At 34.8% G+C, this 17491-nt stretch overlaps 1 protein-coding gene across 1 annotated transcript; it reads right to left on the reverse strand.

The window, feature by feature from the left end:
* Nucleotides 1-10107: 10107 nt before the first annotated feature.
* GCK72_012970 (uncharacterized protein) lies at nt 10108-17099 on the reverse strand (the record flags this gene model as incomplete). The annotated part of the gene is made up of 7 exons (XM_053729542.1): nt 10108-10176; nt 12663-12752; nt 12881-13018; nt 13575-13901; nt 15162-15736; nt 16716-16919; nt 17015-17099. The coding sequence occupies 7 exons, from the start codon at nt 17097-17099 to the stop codon at nt 10108-10110; spliced, it is 1488 nt and encodes a 495-aa protein (XP_053584314.1).
* Between the last annotated feature and the right edge of the window lie 392 nt (nt 17100-17491).

Below are 17491 nucleotides of genomic sequence, written 5' to 3' on the forward strand. Positions count from 1 at the left end.
ACACCCTTGGCACCCTAAGACAATACTCTAAAAAAATTTGAGCCGGTTTGACCGCAGCTTCCAGTAATTTCCAAAATGTTCCAGAAAGTTCTAGACACTTCTAAGAAATTCCAGTTACATCTGGAAAGTTCTAGAAAGTTTTAGAAATTAAAAGAACCGTCCAGAAAGTTAAAGACTTTTCCAGAGCCTTCCAAAAGATTCCAGAAGGCTCGGAAGTTTCTAGAGGAATTCAAATATTCCAGAAACTTCTAGAAACTTCTAGAATTTTTTTTTGAATTTCAGCGGGAATTCAAATATTCCAGAAACTTCTAGAAACTTCTAGAAAATTTTTTTGAATTTCAGCGGGAATTCAAATATTCCAGAAACTTCTAGAAACTTCTAGAAAATTTTTTTGAATTTCAGCGGGAATTCAAATATTCCAGAAACTTCTAGAAACTTCTAGAAAAACTTTTGAATTTCAGCGGGAATTCAAATATTCCAGAAACTTCTAGAAACTTCTAGAAAATTTTTTTGAATTTCAGCGGGAACTCAAATATTCCAGAAACTTCTAGAAACTTCTAGAAAAACTTTTGAATTTCAGCGGGAATTCAAATATTCCAGAAACTTCTAGAAACTTCTAGAAAAACTTTTGAATTTCAGCGGGAATTCAAATATTCCAGAAACTTCTAGAAACTCCTAGAAAATTTTTTTGAATTTCGGCTGAAATTCAAATATTCTGGAATCTTCTAGAAACTTCTAGAAAAACTTTTGAATTTCAGCGGGAATTCAAATATTCCAGAAACTTCTAGAAACTCCTAGAAATTTTTTTTGAATTTCGGCGGAAATTCAAACATTCCAGAACCGTCTAGAAACTTCTAGAAAAAACTTTTGAATTTCAGCGGGAATTCAAATATTCCAGAAACTTCTAGAAACTTCTAGAAAAACTTTTGAATTTCAGCGGGAATTCAAATATTCTGGAATCTTCTAGAAACTTCTAGAAAAACTTTTGAATTTCAGCGGGAATTCAAATATTCCAGAACCTTCTAGAAACTTCTAGAAAAACTTTTGAATTTCGGCGGGAATTCAAATATTCTGGAATCTTCTAGAAACTTCTAGAAAAACTTTTGAATTTCTCCTGGAATTCAAACGGTTTATGGAACGTATGAATGTTTTTTAGGACGCTTAAACAATAGAAAGAACGTCTAAGTGGTTCAAGGGACATTTCTTTTCTCAAAGGGCATCTAAACTGGAATAGAGCCAAAAGATCTTATTCGAAAAACAGAATATAGAGAAACAACCAACGAAGCTGATTAGAAGAGTAATCCTTTTAAAGAAATGTCCAGAAATGTTCCTTCTTCTCCTGGCGGAGAGCAAAATGCTGAAGTAAAAGTGCACCTAATCAGAAAATCGTATTCTCAGAAAAACATTATGTAGAGTGATAAATGAAACATTTATCTGAGGGGTCTGAGGGGCGAAGCCGCAATCTCAGTGCATGCACATGAATAGACGTACTAAAATCGTCTCACTTTTGAGTTTCCAGCAGCGTCGCTGCAACTTTTTTTTAAGTACGCCAAAGAGATTTCTTTACACGAGTTAGTTTCAGTGCTTTGACCACGGCTAAATGGATGAAATCCAGTTGGGCTGCTGTTAAACAGCCAGAAAATTTGTGGAAGAGCCGCGATCAACATTAAGAAGATGTACCGTACTTTATGTTAAGCGGCTAAGCGGCGCACTCAAAAAGAAATCATGAAGCAACAGTCCACAAAGTTGAAAGGAAGAGTCAAACCTTTCGAGGAACCATCCTAAATGTCCATGTTATGAGAAGTTCCGGTTTTGCATTGCTGTAGTGTCGGAGAAAGTAATAAACGTAGTAAAAGTGTTATATATTCACGAGGAGTTCTTTGGTTTAATGAAAACACTTTTTTTGGTATTTTCTTAAAGTTTAAATAAAATGTCAGAGAAATTTTTTCGGCGGCATCCTCAACTAAAATGAAATAGAGGGAGAGTGAATCATATGAACACTACATTCATCTGAAAAACTTATTTGGATCCAGAAAAAGATTTCCAGCAGTTCCTACTCACAGCTTTCAAGCCAACTGAGTCCAGCGAAAATCGAGGCGTAGCCGCGAATTTTCTGCTGGTTACTGACTATGACTATGCCTGACAGTTATTCAAGAACGTAGAACTTTTATGGGAAAATTATATTTATCCTTACCAATACTCACATTCATTACTCAATAAGTGAAACTGTACCCAACAAAATTATGACAAGATCGAAAAAAGTTTCCAGTTTCTAGCAATTGATATGCCATACAAAAAGTGTTGACTTATCGATTGACATATCGATTTCGAACTAAAGTTTTGAAAGAATTTTAAACGGTTTCAGAAATTAAAAAAAATAGGAACTCCAATATCTCGAAAATAATATGTAGTACGTGGGCTAAAATGAATAATAACTAAAATGAATACGTATCAAATAGGTTTTTCGCATTCTAAAGTGGTTGGTAGAACAGGAGATAAATTATGGTTTCTGGGTGAGAAAAGTGATAAACATTCTCAATTATTGAGCGTTGAGAAAGATTGCTCACTGAAACTGTGAAGCACTATTTGTATTTTTTCGTGGTGGGACCAATCTCGCGTCAATCATCTGCACGCTCTCATAAATCTACAGGATAACTAGTTCATTTTCAAATACAGTAACCTTTTTGAAGCAGATGAGAATGTAAAAAGTTGAAAACGAGAGTGAAACTTGTGAAACGCGAGTTTACTGTTCTAGAATTAAAATAAGTTTAATGAAAAAGTAAAAAAAATGATAATCTGAAGTTATTTAGGATAAAATTATATAATGTTTCTAATAACTGATATGATGAACCGAAATTGACAAATTAGTGATCACAATGAATTAAGGACAGCTTCTTTAAAATGTCTATGAAATTATGTCTATGAAATTAGCTGAATAAGGGTTTCATAAAACGCTTTAATGGCGAATTTGCTCATAAGTAAATAGTGAAAGATTGGAATTGTGATTTTTTTAAAGACCTTTGACTTATAACTGAAGATTATGTCTGGTTGGGTATTCTAATGTTGACTGGGAAACGGGAGAAAAATAGTAAGTCCTGTTTCGAGCACTGCAGTTATTGAGAAGGATTTGAAGAGTAAATGATTCGATCAGTGCTTCACATGAATCTTGATAATTTATAATGCAAACGATCTTGTTTAAAGGTGCATATCAAGCAGTTCTTTCGCGGCGTGACCATTTTACTGCCAATCAGCTGTATGCGCATCAGGACCGATAGAATTTTAAGATCGGTACTTTATCTTCTTGACATTTTGATGAAACAGTGAGTTTGTGGCAGAGAAATAGTTAGGTAGCAGTGAGATTTTTAATTTTTATTTTCCAGCGAAAAAAATGCTTCTATTGAAATGTATCAGAAGTTTGTGTTTTTATACCACGATTCGTTCGTGTTAGGGACCTCTTGTACAGCTGAAAACACTAGAGAAATCTCATCATATCCACTATGCCTTCCTTCTTCTTGGCTATTGATAATCACTTTTAGTGAAGCCAATCCCAAAAACCTCATGAACGATAAGAAGATGATAGAACAATTCATATCAGATCAGAATAGTTCTGTAGAAGAAATTATAGTCTCAAACAAACGAATCAACTGAAGTTTTCAATTTTTGTACATATTTAAAATAAGATCGGTACAGGAATTACTGTAACAAGTACCGTACTTATCGAGATGTATTTAAAAGGTAAACTAATAATGCAGGCCATGTCAGACGATACTGATTAAAGGTGAATTTCCGAGTTTTCGTGTCGAGACCAATAGATGAACGGTTAGCGTCTTTAAGCATGGCCAATAGAGATTCAAGATCATAGAGTTAGCATCCCATTCAACAGGTGTAACCTTTCAACTAAGTTGATTTCGTAATTGAAATGTTGATGAAACAGTGCGTGAAGAAACTGATAAAGATTACGGGTGTCCAGTAATACTATTATTTCTAGTTGGAATACTAGACAGATCAATCATAGTACTTACAATCACCATTCTCAAAACAAAAAATTTCAGTGAAACAGTATCCGAAGGTGTTGAATTTGAATGGAATGTTGATGAGTAGAAGTGGAAAATTTCTTTGTATCTAACAGCCCTAATCTGACCTCACTACCGTCTTTTTCAGCTTCGACAGTCGATAAAATTAGGTATTTTACGAAGCCAAGAATGTCGTAAATAATTTTTTTAATTGTTTAACGTGAACTTTAAAAAATGTAATTTCAGAGTGAACTGTTTCAAGCACTGCATTTATTGAGAATGGTTGGAGAGTAAATGATTTTAAAATGCACCTCTGAATTATTTGATCATTCTTATTATCGAGACTCAAAAACGCTGGCGGTCTTGTTAAAGACATATTACCCAAATACTGGCAATCTTAAAAGCAGTCTTTCAAAATTCCGGCCCGGATTAGAACTTTTTAACTTTTTTAACTACAATTTTTTGCGAAAATTTAATTTGTGAAAGTTTTCCATTTGTTTTCCTATATATGTTCCTCCCATTTCAGCGCTGATGAGAATTTTTATTTTGCACAGAAAAATTAGAACCACAACAACAATTACCATACTTCAACTCATGCTTGATTTTGGAAAGTGAATGAAACAGTGTACAAAGAAAGGGACGAATAGTATGATAACTTTAATTCGAGAAAGTAGAGACTCGGAGAGGTAAGAGATGGACAAAGCACTCAAACTTATCACTCAACAAGAAAAGTTTAGTGAAACAGTAGAGACCGTTCTGATTAGTGGGACATTTTTACGAGGATAGGAAAATATAACGTGTTCTCTGTAAGACTCGAGCAACGCGTGCCATAGGTACAGGTTCTCATATAATGATGTGCTATGGGTCTTTGGTAACCCATATGCAAAATTTTGGTGCCCACCTACCGGTCCCTGGGTTACTGTAGGTGCTCAAAGGTGCAAAACTTAAATTTTTTCTTTTAAGTCGTAGAAGCCCAATTTTTTTAGTGTAGTTCATAGACGTTTATAATAATTTTTTCACAAAGTTTCAAAACATTTCAAAAAAATTTTGTCGAGTTATTCGCAAAAAAACCAATTTTCTGGAGCATTTTTTCTGTATTTTTAAAAATTTCGGTTCTTAAAACAAAAATCCCCCTCGGCAAACTCTATTTAAAACAAAAGTCATTCGATGAGTTTACAAATAAAACATATTTGAATAAATTTTAAGTCTTCGCAGAAGTCGAAAAGAGCCCATGTAAAGTACTGAAATTTTCAAAACAAAATATAAGTTAATTTTCTTTATGAAAATGAATAGAGCACAATTATCTGAACATTTTTTGTGTTGCACTTCTTTCAATAACTCTATTACATCCTGCTAAAATTTTGAGTTTTTGTCAAAAAAATTTTTTTTTTCAACATTTTTTGAAAAGCAGTTTTTTGCTTTACTGCTATCTTGTGAATAGACCCATAAGTCCCTAAAATGCATAATGGGACGTTTTGAAAGATATAAGTGCATTTCATTCAACGAGATACCTTTTTTCGAAAGTTGCCATTTTCTGATTTCACGAGTACTGTCAATTTTCATGTTATGAGCCGTATCTCTCCCGGTTTCAGTTTTGATAGATTGGTCCAATTAGCTTTTTTGTAGCCAACTTTATCACTATTTCACCACAATCAAAATTTAATGAAATCCTATAAAATAAACAAAGTTACAATGTCTCAAAGTGACTTCACCAAAAAATCGCTCCAAACGTGAAAAGTGTATGCAACTTTCTGGAAACAGTGTTGTTACTCCTAAAACATATTGTTAAGTTTTAGTCTTTTTAGGATTTATCTTATGATAAAATATCGTCGACGATCTTGCGTTTCACTCTGGGTCATTACCTTGATACAAAAAAGGAGGTCCCTCTTCTTAACAAAAAAGGAAAAACGACTCCCAGCTAACACATTAGTCTCAGAGTGAACAAAAACACATATTTAAAGCAATTTCCTAGATTTTGACTCAATAAAACTATCATCATCATTGAAGCTTGACATTTAAAAAATTTGAAAAAAAAAATTTTTTTTGACAAAAACTCAAAATTTTAGCAGGATGTAATAGAGTTATTGAAAGAAGTGCAACACAAAAAATGTTCAGATAATTGTGCTCTATTCATTTTCATAAAGAAAATTAACTTATATTTTGTTTTGAAAATTTCAGTACTTTACATGGGCTCTTTTCGACTTCTGCGAAGACTTAAAATTTATTCAAATATGTTTTATTTGTAAACTCATCGAATGACTTTTGTTTTAAATAGAGTTTGCCGAGGGGGATTTTTGTTTTAAGAACCGAAATTTTTAAAAATACAGAAAAAATGCTCCAGAAAATTGGTTTTTTGCGAATAACTCGACAAAATTTTTTTGAAATGTTTTGAAACTTTGTGAAAAAATTATTATAAACGTCTATGAACTACACTAAAAAAATTGGGCTTCTACGACTTAAAAGAAAAAATTTAAGTTTTGCACCTTTGAGCACCTACAGTAACCCAGGGACCGGTAGGTGGGCACCAAAATTTTGCATATGGGTTACCAAAGACCCATAGTATATGCACACAAACTGGGTAAACACTATCATACCTGTGGGCTCTACGCCCCTACATACAGAGGTGATGCTCGAGTCTTACGGAGAATAGGTTATATATCATGTTTCGAGAAAATGATATTTTGAAGCAAAATTTTGGTTTTTAGTGTTTGGATGTCAATTACAGTTTTAAATGGTTAATAAAAATTAGAAATGGAAATCTCTGTTCGAAGATAAATTTTTGATTTCGAAATGGTGAACTAACACAAATATCGATAGGATTAGTTCAAGTAAAGCGCTTTTAAAGAATATGAAACCGCCTTTACTGAAAATGCAACAAATCAATTTCTAGTTTGTGGTTCTAATATTGGTGGAGAAACAGAAGAAAATAATTAGTGGTGTGCTGTTTCAAGAACGGCACTTATTGGAAACAGTATATCGTGGGACTGATCCAGTCAATACCGTATAAAATGTATTAGAGCGACATGTCGGTCTATTTTTCAACCGCTTCTCACATCAGAAAAGTTTTTTAATTTCAGAAACTCATTAAAGTTAAACGGGAAAAAAACTTTTTTGAAAGTTCTATTTGTTGATCTAGAGGTTACTATTCACGCTAATTCTAAGCAGAACCAAAAAAATACACTGGAATAATCATATTCTTGAATCCTGAGTATAGATGGGTGTCGTTCTATTAGAGGTGTCGCTCTAATACAGTTTTTACGGTATCTTTTTTTTTCAATGACATTCACACCTAATTGAAACTCCGATCTTAAAATGCTAATGAAACAGAGTACACGGAAATTGATGAATGGCACATATAGTTGGTGACAGAGTTTAGCGGAATGCGGTTTTTGAAATGGCGGAAGGCGGAAAGCGGAAAGCGAAAAGCGAAATTCCACGCAACCCTGGTTGATTACTTTATTTCAAGATCTTGAAGATTCGATACTTCAAACGTTCAAACTTACTATCCCATAACTAAAATAAGTTCAATGAAACAGTGACAAATTTGATAGTCTGCTAATATTTTACATGTTTCTAGTAACTGATATATCCAATCGAACCTGATAATTTCATTGCGTTCGCTCAAAGAATACTGTCGATGTCGTTACTTGTCGTCAGAATGTCGTTAAGATCAGTAAAAGTATGAAAAATCAGTTTCTTTCTCATGTTTAGTTCTCTAATGTTAATTAGAGTGACGTGTTGACACGGATTTCGGAAATTTTTGTTCCGGAAATCGGAAAAAAATATATCAATGCGTGTCACGAAAACCGGAAAAGTTGCAAATTATTTCCGAAAAAACCGGCATGACATGACTTTCATTTCATTTCGAAAACCGAAAAAAAATTTTTTCGGTTTTCGAAAAAAAAAATTTTCGAAAACCGAAAATTTTTCGGTTTTCGGTTTTTCGAAAATCGTGTCATTCCGACGTTTCGGTTTCCGACACGTTTCGAAAAAAAGTCAACGGTTTTTCCGAAACGGGTTGGCCTAGAAAACTCCGCGTGTGTACTTCACGAGGACAATTTTTGTACTTCACGAGGACAATTTATTTGTTGGGAATTTTTCATTAATTTTTTCCAATTTTACACTTTTTTTTCTAAAATTTTTCGAATTTTCTGTAACATTATACAATTCTCAGAAAAAAAAGAAGAAAATTTGCGAATAATTGATTTATTTTTACAAGTAATTAATGTTTTTAAAGTATTTTTTCATCAATTATTCGTAAATTTTTTTCTGTTTTTTTTCTGAAAATGGTATAATGTTACAGAAAATTCGAAAAATTTTAGAAAAAAAAGTGTAAAATTGGAAAAAATTAATGAAAAATTCCCAACAAATAAATTGTCCTCGTGAAGTACAAAAATTGTCCTCGTGAAGTACACACGCGGAGTTTTCTAGGCCAACCCGTTTCGGAAAAACCGTTGACTTTTTTTCGAAACGTGTCGGAAACCGAAACGTCGGAATGACACGATTTTCGAAAAACCGAAAACCGAAAAATTTTCGGTTTTCGAAAATTTTTTTTTTCGAAAACCGAAAAAATTTTTTTTCGGTTTTCGAAATGAAATGAAAGTCATGTCATGCCGGTTTTTTCGGAAATAATTTGCAACTTTTCCGGTTTTCGTGATTTTTTTTCGAAAATTTCGGCATAAAAAATTTAGGTTTTCATCGAAAATTTCGGCCAACACTGTTTTCGACACGTCACTCTAAATGTTAATGAAGAAACCGGAACGAAAAATTGGAGTGTACTGTTTCAAACAGTGCATTAGTTCGAAACAATTAACGTGTGAATGATCTCAGATCTTTCTACATTGTAGGTTCTTTGTGGAAATGTTAGGGTATATGAGAGAAAATTTTTTGCATTTTAGGGAAAAAATTCGATTTAAAAAGTACTGTTTCAATGGAAAAGTATCAGAAGTTTGTTATTTTTCAGATATTGCCACTTAGTGATATTTTCGAAATTCATAAAGTTGTTAGTTATCATATTTCTTATGATCTTAAAACTCTTAAAATTTTGAAGAAACAGTGAGTGATGGGGTCGGTGGCCGAGGAAATGTTAGGCCATATAGCGGAAAATTTTGTTGCATTTTAGGGAAAAATTGGGTCCAAAAAGTACTGTTTCAATAGGAAAGTATCTGAAGTTGGTCGCGAAAAGTGCAGTGAAACGGAGCTTTTCTCAAAAACTAGAAATTTTACTTATGTATGACGTCACCAAAAATCATCAGAAAACCTCAAATTGCCTAAAATTACCAATTACTCCAAAAAAAAACACTTTGTTTGAGAAAAATGAAGTTCTTTCTTCAATTCACTGAATTGAATTCAGAAAACGTGTCGAATCAAGAACGTCTCCTACCTCCCTCGTGACCCTTTCCTCAAGTACAGTAACCTTGAGAAAACCACTAAACAGTTGAAAAATGAAGAAAATTGGAGGAGGAAGAAATGCTAATGGCTACCTGCTGTTTGAAGGGAGAAACAGTCAAAAAAGAAGAAAAAGTGTAAATAGAATCGAATTAAAACCGAATTGACGAAAAAGAAGGAGACGTCAACTTGACGTCTTCTTTTTTGTCTGAAATTGACTGGAAATGTCCGGTTTTCAAGTGTTGAGAGGGGGAGGAAGGAACTAATTCTACTAATTTTTGACGAAAAAATTGTGGGAGAAAAATGGGAAAAAATATAAAAGAAAAGGGAGAAATAAGAGAAAAGAACAAGGTCAATGTGATCTGAAGCGAGAAAAAAACGACTATGATAAAACCGGGTCGGCCACGCCCAAGATGATCTGTGATCTGAAAAATCTTGTAAAAAAGAAAAATTAAATTACATAAAAACGAATCAATTTCGATTCATTACCTAAACCAAAAATACACAAATCAATATCTCTCGAGCGAAAAAAAAGTCAGCAAAAAATCGGTTGAAATACAATAAAAACGGGGATTTTCAATTAAATCTCTATGCATGTAACGAACGACTAAAGGAATCTGAGAAGGGACGGGGGGAAATCGAAATAAGGATAAATATAAGTGGGGGATGGGGATGGGGAGTTTTAGTGAATTGAAGAAATGAATGATTAGACAGAGTTGATGGCCTTTCCGCAGTAGGCTGCAAGATTCGCTTCTCTGAAGGCTTCCGAGAGGGTCTGAAAATTGAGATTTTAGGTTTTGAAGATTGGGAGTTTTGAGAATTTTGAAACCGGAATACCCTTGAACTGGACGTTTTGAAACCCAGACATTCCGTAACCGAAAAATTTTGGAACCTAGCGATTAAAAACCGGGAAAATGAGAAAAATATTCAAAATCGGGTTTGGTCATAGTTGTCTAGGCCCAGCAGGCTTCAAAAAATGACAGTTTTTCCAATTTTTTTTTTTCGAACTTTTTTTAATTTTTGACTATTTTTCAGAATTTCTTCTAATTCTGAATGATAGTCGAAAATTTGACTTTTTCGCGAAACAATTCAAAAATTTTGACTTCCGCGTCAATTTACCAGGACCGGGTCTTGACAACTATGGTTTTAGTCTATTTCTGACACTTCTTAATCATGTTTTTAAATTTAAAAAGTCTCGAATGCCTCCTTTCAAAATGTTTTGGTTTCAAACTGTCTGGTTCCAGAATCTGGGGGTTTCGTAGAGGTAAAATGACATTGTTCATCTGAAAATCCGATAAGAAGAACAAGAATCGTTGAAAATCGCCAAAAATGCTGTTTTCAATTCGATATTTTGCTGAAAAATGTGGTTTTTCAGCTATCTGGCGCACCTCGGACGTGTTTTTCAATCGGCTTGGAGAAGTTTTGGTTTCGATTTTTCCATAACTTTTTTTCAATTTCAGAGCAATTTTTTCAATGAATTGTGCGTAAAAATCACGTTTTCGGCGTCTTTTCAGAAATTAATTTTTTAATAAAAAATTACTTTTCCTAAGTTTTCATTGAAAAATATTAGATTTTAGTCATTTTTGTTTTGCAAAATGCTGAATTCTAGCTGTTTTCAGCTCCGATTCCAATTTTCAAATTCTGAGCCGAATCACTTTTTGAAATTAATTTTTCCAGAAACATTTGATTTTCAATTGCAATTTCTGAAAAATCGCATTTTCAGTACAAAAAACCATTAATTTTTTGATTTTCCAACTAATTTTCGTTCAAAAAAACCAATCTTTTTTTCACGTAATTTCCCAAATTCTTTCAACAATAAACTTTCATCGAAAACAACTTCTCCTAACTAATTTTCTACCAATTTATCAAACTATTCGTCCAATTTTCTGTCTCTCTTTCTACTAAAATCAATGTTTTCCGGTTTCATGAACACTATTTTCATCGTTATCTTATCATTTTTCTCTTCTCGTAACACACCCAAATTGCATCGAACGATTCGTGAGTGTTGAAAAGAGAGAAGAAGAGAAAATGAACTGTTCGTCATTTGATTTGATTTACTTTTCTCTCTCTCTCTTTTCGAGTGGAAAATGATAAAAATGATAGAAATTATCAGAAGATGTGATTTTTGAGACACTAATCTCTCCCCTTTTCAGTTGATGTCAATGATCGTTTGTCTACGATAATTTATAGACATCAGGGTTGATATTATTCGATTAGAAATCGTGGGTTTCTTGGGACTTTTAGTCACCGGAATCAATCAGAAAACTGAAAAAAAAATAACAGTCTGAGTGGATTCTCGAGAAGAAAAACAGGGAGAAATTGAGGGAACTGGAGTGGAAACGGTCGAAAAGTTCACTCCGTTCAATTAACGGTAAATCGAACAGCCTAGTTCGGAAAAATCGAATTTCAGCACTTTTCATAACAGATTCAGTGCGATTTTGACAAAAAATAAAACAGGAAAGGATTCTAAATGGGTTTAAGCATACCGGACCGGAGCTTGGAAAATTTTTCAAAGGCGCAGTACGGCCGGAAAGCCCGGGTTCAAAAATGGACCAATTTTTTGAAATTTTTGTTGAAATTTATCCAAATTTTCATCGAAAATGTGAAAATTTCTAATGATTTTTCAGAATTTCTTCTAATTTTGACTGAATGTCGAAAAAATTGACTTTTTTTGCGGAAAAAAAAAATCAAAAAAATTGATTTTTGACACTGGTTTCCATTAAATCTAAGGAGAAATTTTGGAAACTAATAGACTTATATGATTCTGATGACTTTTCAGCATTATTTTCAGATTTTTTTGGCTGAAATCCATAAGAAACAGAGCGAAAGGATAGTTCTCTGAAAATACGCCTTAGAACCGATTCTGTCAATTTTGAGACCCTTTTCAGCTCGAAATTGATCAAAAAGTGACTTCAAAGATACGGTTTCACTGTTACCGGTCTATATTTAGCTAATTTTTTGAAAAATTGTTAGATTTTTGTAAGAATCGATCAAAATTGGTTTAGAAAAGTGTCCCAAAGGCTATTTCCATAAATTGTCTCGAAATCGCTGGAATATATTCGACGATTTACACAAAAAAAAGAGAAAATTTACCGATTTTAAACTAATTTCCGGTTCAGTTTTCCTATTTTATCACAAAAAGACAAAAGAATCGTCTAGGTCCTACAAATTTTGCTAGATTCTCAATAGAAAAATGGCTGAAAATCGTCATTTCCAGCTGTTTCAGCTCATTTCTGAACCGATTCATTGTTTTCTACGTACTGGATGTGGATGGCAAACTCTGGCGACGTCTTCAGCAGATGCTCCGTATTCCATAGCCAATGTGGCCTCAGCGATCATTTCTCCGGCGTTCTGAAAGCAAAATTTCAACATTTTACGAGAGAAATGGCTAAAAATGCCGATTTGAGCTCAAAAATCGCTCAAAAAATTTGAAAAATTGGCTGAAAAAGGAAGAGCTGAGCTGAAAAATCTCTACTTACTGGTCCAATGATATGAACACCGAGCATACGATCGGTCTGTTTATCAGCAAGAACCTTCACGAATCCCTCTTGATCGTTGTTGGTCTTGGCGCGGGAGTTGGCGACGAATGGGAATTTTCCGATCTTGTAGGCGACTCCCTGAATAGGAAAATTATTGATTTTTGACAGGTTTTGAGGGGAAAATCAGAGGAGAACCCAGATTTTTGGCTCCGGGACGATCCGCAACGAGACATTTCGCAGACACAGCCTCAAATTTTCCGTTTTTCAGTGATAACTTGACTTTTTCAGATAATTAATTGTTCGTGAAGTCAAAAGTCATTTTTTTGGGGTTTTCCAAAAAAAAATTATTTTTGAAAAAAATGAAAACTGTTTTTCTCATAGAACTAACAGTACAACCAAAGTTGGAAGAATCAGAAAATGACCAAAATCGTTATTTCTACGAGAAAAAAAACTGTTTTCAGCTTTTTCAAAAAATTGGTTTTTTTGGAGAAAATTTCTTGTGTTTACCTTCATGAAAACCACAAAAAAAATTATTTTTGACTTCTCAAACAGTTAATTATCTGAAAAAGTCAAGTTATCACTGAAAAAAACGGAAAAATTGAGGCTGGGAAATGCCCTGAAGCCGGTTTTGAGGTGAAAATCAGCGAAAAACCAGATTTTTCGCTAGATTTCCATCAATTTCCATCAATTCTACCTCCTGCTTCAACTGCTCCTCGGCCTTTCCAACCCAAGCGACTTCTGGATGAGTGTAGACAACAGATGGAATACAGTTGTAATCAATATGAACTGGACCACCGGCGATTCCCTCAACACAAAGAATTCCTTCGTCTTCTGCCTTGTGAGCGAGCATTGGTCCCTCGATGACGTCTCCGATGGCGAAAATCGATGGAATTTTGGTTTGGAAACGTTCGTTGACTGGGATGCGTCCCTTGTTATCTGTGTCGATTTGGACGTTTGAGAGACCGAGTCCTTCGGTGTATGGACGACGTCCGACCGAGACGAGGAGTGTGTCGCATTCGAGCTGGAAATGGACGGAATTGGAGAATGAAGGGAGGGTTAATTCGACTTAAAATGGCTGCTAAATGTGATTTTTAACAGAAAAGTTCATTCGATGGTGATCAAAGCATCCAAGCAGAGCACATAAAAGTCAAAACTGTTTTCATGGGCTCATTTAGGCTCAAAATGATTTCCAAATCGATTATCAAGTAAAAAATCGGATTTCGCAGCACTTTTACTGTGAAAAATAAAGTTTCATTAAAACTGAAACGCGGCAGGGAGTTGTGGGCGGAGCTCAGACTGCAAGCGGCGCGTATAAAATTCCGGCTGATTTTGGAAAGGAGCGACAGCGAACTTTCCCAAAAAATCGTATTTCAATCGTCGTTTTCAACGGTTTTGCTGGAAAATGGCATGTTTAATCAATCAAAATACGATTTTTTCTTAAAATTCTGTGTTGAACTTTAAAAAATAATCGGAAATTTCATTCAGGCCACTTGCAGTTTAAGCTCCGCCCACAACTCCTTGCCGCGCTTGCGTTTCAGCCAGCGATTATTTTTTGGAAATCCTTGTCAAAACTTCATTTTTTCACAGGAAACAGGAATTTTAATGAAAAAAAATCATTCGATTCTGGTAAATGCTTCCTAACTTTGAAATTTCAGATCATAACAGTCAAAAGTGGTTTTTTGTGGCTTCTGCGCACTAAAAACGATTTCAAAATCGATTATCAGGTCAAAAATCGGATTTTTCAGCATTTTTTCACAAGAATGACTTGTAAAAAGCTTTGACTCGGATGTTTTCACCTACTTTACACTAAAAACCACACAGAGAGCTGCTTTTTGAGAGAATTCAGAGCGAATTCTGATATTTTGGTTGTAAATTTCCTATTTTTCAGGAAATAAAAACTGAGAAAATCTACCTGACTCTGGTAATGAGCCAAAAAAATCAGTGATATCAGATTTAGTCAGAAAATGCATTTCGGGGGAGAAAAATGCATTTCAGGAGCGAAAAACTGGCTCTCAAGTGAAAAAATGTGTCAAAATTGCGAATTTTGTGTCCTCCCTGTCAAAATTTATATTTCGAGACTTTTTATCTTCAAAACTGCCAGAAACGCCGGACATTTTATCGAGCTTTGGCTGTTTTTGACATGAAAACGCTCAAAATCAGCGTTTATGATGAAATTTCTCATAAAATTCTGAAAAAGTGGCTGAAATTCTCGTTCTTTTGAATCAAGATCCAATTGAAAATCTGTAAAACTCATCGCTTTCTCGGAGAACTTATCCCTTACCGTCTGCTTCTTTCCATCCTTGGCTCCCTCAACCTCCACCGAGATATTGTTTCCATTCTTAGTGGCAGTCAACACTTTAGTATTCAACAAGAACTTGAATCCTTGCTTCGTCAAAGTTCTCTGGAACGTCTTCGACACTTCTCCATCAATTCCCATTCCTCCGACATGTCCCAAGAACTCAACAGCTGTCACTTCGGCTCCAAGTCTTTGCCAGACGGATCCCAATTCCAATCCGATAACTCCAGCTCCGATAACAACCATCTTCTTAGGCACTTGACCGAGAGAAAGTGCCCCAGTCGAGGAGACAATCTGTTTCTCGTCAATAGTGATTCCTGGGAATGGAGTGACTTCAGATCCAGAAGCGATCAAGATGTTACGGGCGTTGATGGTCTCAACGGAACCGTCGCTTTTCTTCGCTTGAACTGTGTTTGGTCCGACGATTGTTCCGAATCCTTCGACGTGTCCGACCTTGTTCGCCTTGAAAAGTTGCTTGATTCCACCGGTCAATTGCTTGACGGAAGTGGACTTGGCCTCCATGAGTTTTGGCAAGTTGAGAGTGGCGGTGCAGTCGATTCCTGGAAAAAGGGGAGAGTTTTGAGGGGGGAGAAAAGTGAAAATGTGCAGTTTTTAAGAGTTTTTTAGAGTTTTTCGTGGAAAATCTAGGTAGTTTATGGGGCTATTCAGATCCGGAAAAAAAGTTTCCGTTTTTCTCCGTTTTTTCTGATGAATGAATAGCCCCATTAGTATTCATAGCTCAGAGGTTTTTGGGGCGGACAATGAAAAAAAGCTCAATTTTTTGGAGCTTTCGCTGGAAAACATCACAATTTTGATACCGGTAGCTCAAACTCTATAGAAAGGTGGCAATTTTCGTGTTCAAAACATTTTTGCGCGCTGAAAACGTTCAAATAGAGTACATCTCACTCTAAGAGGTGTTGAGGCAAATAATATCGTTCAAAAAAAAACAGAAAAATGTGACTATTAGGCAGAAAAGGCTATTTTTTGGGATTTCAACATATTTTTCTAGTTTTTTTGTTGAATATGTAAATTTTCAAGCTAATCTTTTATATTTTTTGACAAAATTCCTTCCCAAGAAAAGTGATGCTGAAAAACTAGACCAAAACACAAACAGAGGGTCATTTATTTCAAATTATGCAATGTTTTTCGTTGATTCTTGAGAAATTTTATGGATTTCTCGACGTCGGTAGCACTATGAGAGCGCAGACACCAGAATCTTTCGTGGGATTTCAAAATTTTCGCAGCACTTTTTCATCGATTTCAGCGAAAAAGCAAGGAAAAACAACAAAAACTGCATTTTTAACGTTTCCAGATAAAATTGAATCTGATTTTTTGATATTTTCATCCCAAAACGATGAAATAAGGTATCACAACAGTCTATCTGGTATAGAATCACCTATAGTTAGGGAACTTAATCAAAACATCCGGAGCAAGCTATTTTCTTGCAATTGTAGTCTATAATTAGGAATTTTCCCTTTGAAAATCCAATTTTTCTGGTAAAAAATGAAGATTTTCATCGAAAAAGCCATTCTCCCGCACCTCTGTTTGCGAAATCGTGTTGAGCCATGTGCAACAAATGAGAGTTATTCAAGAGAGCCTTCGATGGAATACATCCAACATTGAGACAAGTTCCTCCGAGTGTTGGGCTCTTCTCAACACAAACTGTCTTCATTCCGAGTTGGGCGGCCTTGATGGCGGCGACGTAGCCTCCTGGTCCTCCTCCGATGACGACAAGATCGGCATCTGTGAGAAAAAATTGAAAGTTTCCATGAAAAAAAATAATTTTTGGCATTTTTCTACTAAAACCGCCCGTATCTTAACAATTTATCGATTCTCACCTTGTGTATTGCTGTAATTTCTGGCCAACACCTGGAAGAATTGCCGCTTGGCGAATGGAAGTTGGCTCGTTCTGGAGAGCGACATATTACCTGGAAAATAGCAGAAATTTAGCTTAAAAACCCTAAAATCCGATAATTTCTCAAAGAAATCATAATTTTCCACGTCATAATGATGCAAAAAATATGACAATTCGTGGGAAATTGACGTTTTTCAATGAAAAAAAAAAGAAAAAGCTCAAAAAATAAAATAAAATCATCCCGTAAAAAATTCCGACGGTGCGGCTCTTCTGTGCGAGACGCGAAGGGTTGCAAAAGTCCATGCGCCTTTAAACAGCAACGACACTCCGTTATCCCGCAATAATGAGGCGCGTGTTGTTTAGCGAATCGTTAGCGGTAGTTTAAATAATAGTTTTTTTTATTAAACAAAGTTTTTTGCTGGTTTTCGGTGCTTTTATATGAATTTTCAACCGAATTTTT

Source organism: Caenorhabditis remanei, chromosome IV (genome assembly GCF_010183535.1).
Source record: "Caenorhabditis remanei strain PX506 chromosome IV, whole genome shotgun sequence".
Taxonomy (NCBI): Eukaryota; Metazoa; Nematoda; class Chromadorea; order Rhabditida; family Rhabditidae; genus Caenorhabditis; species Caenorhabditis remanei.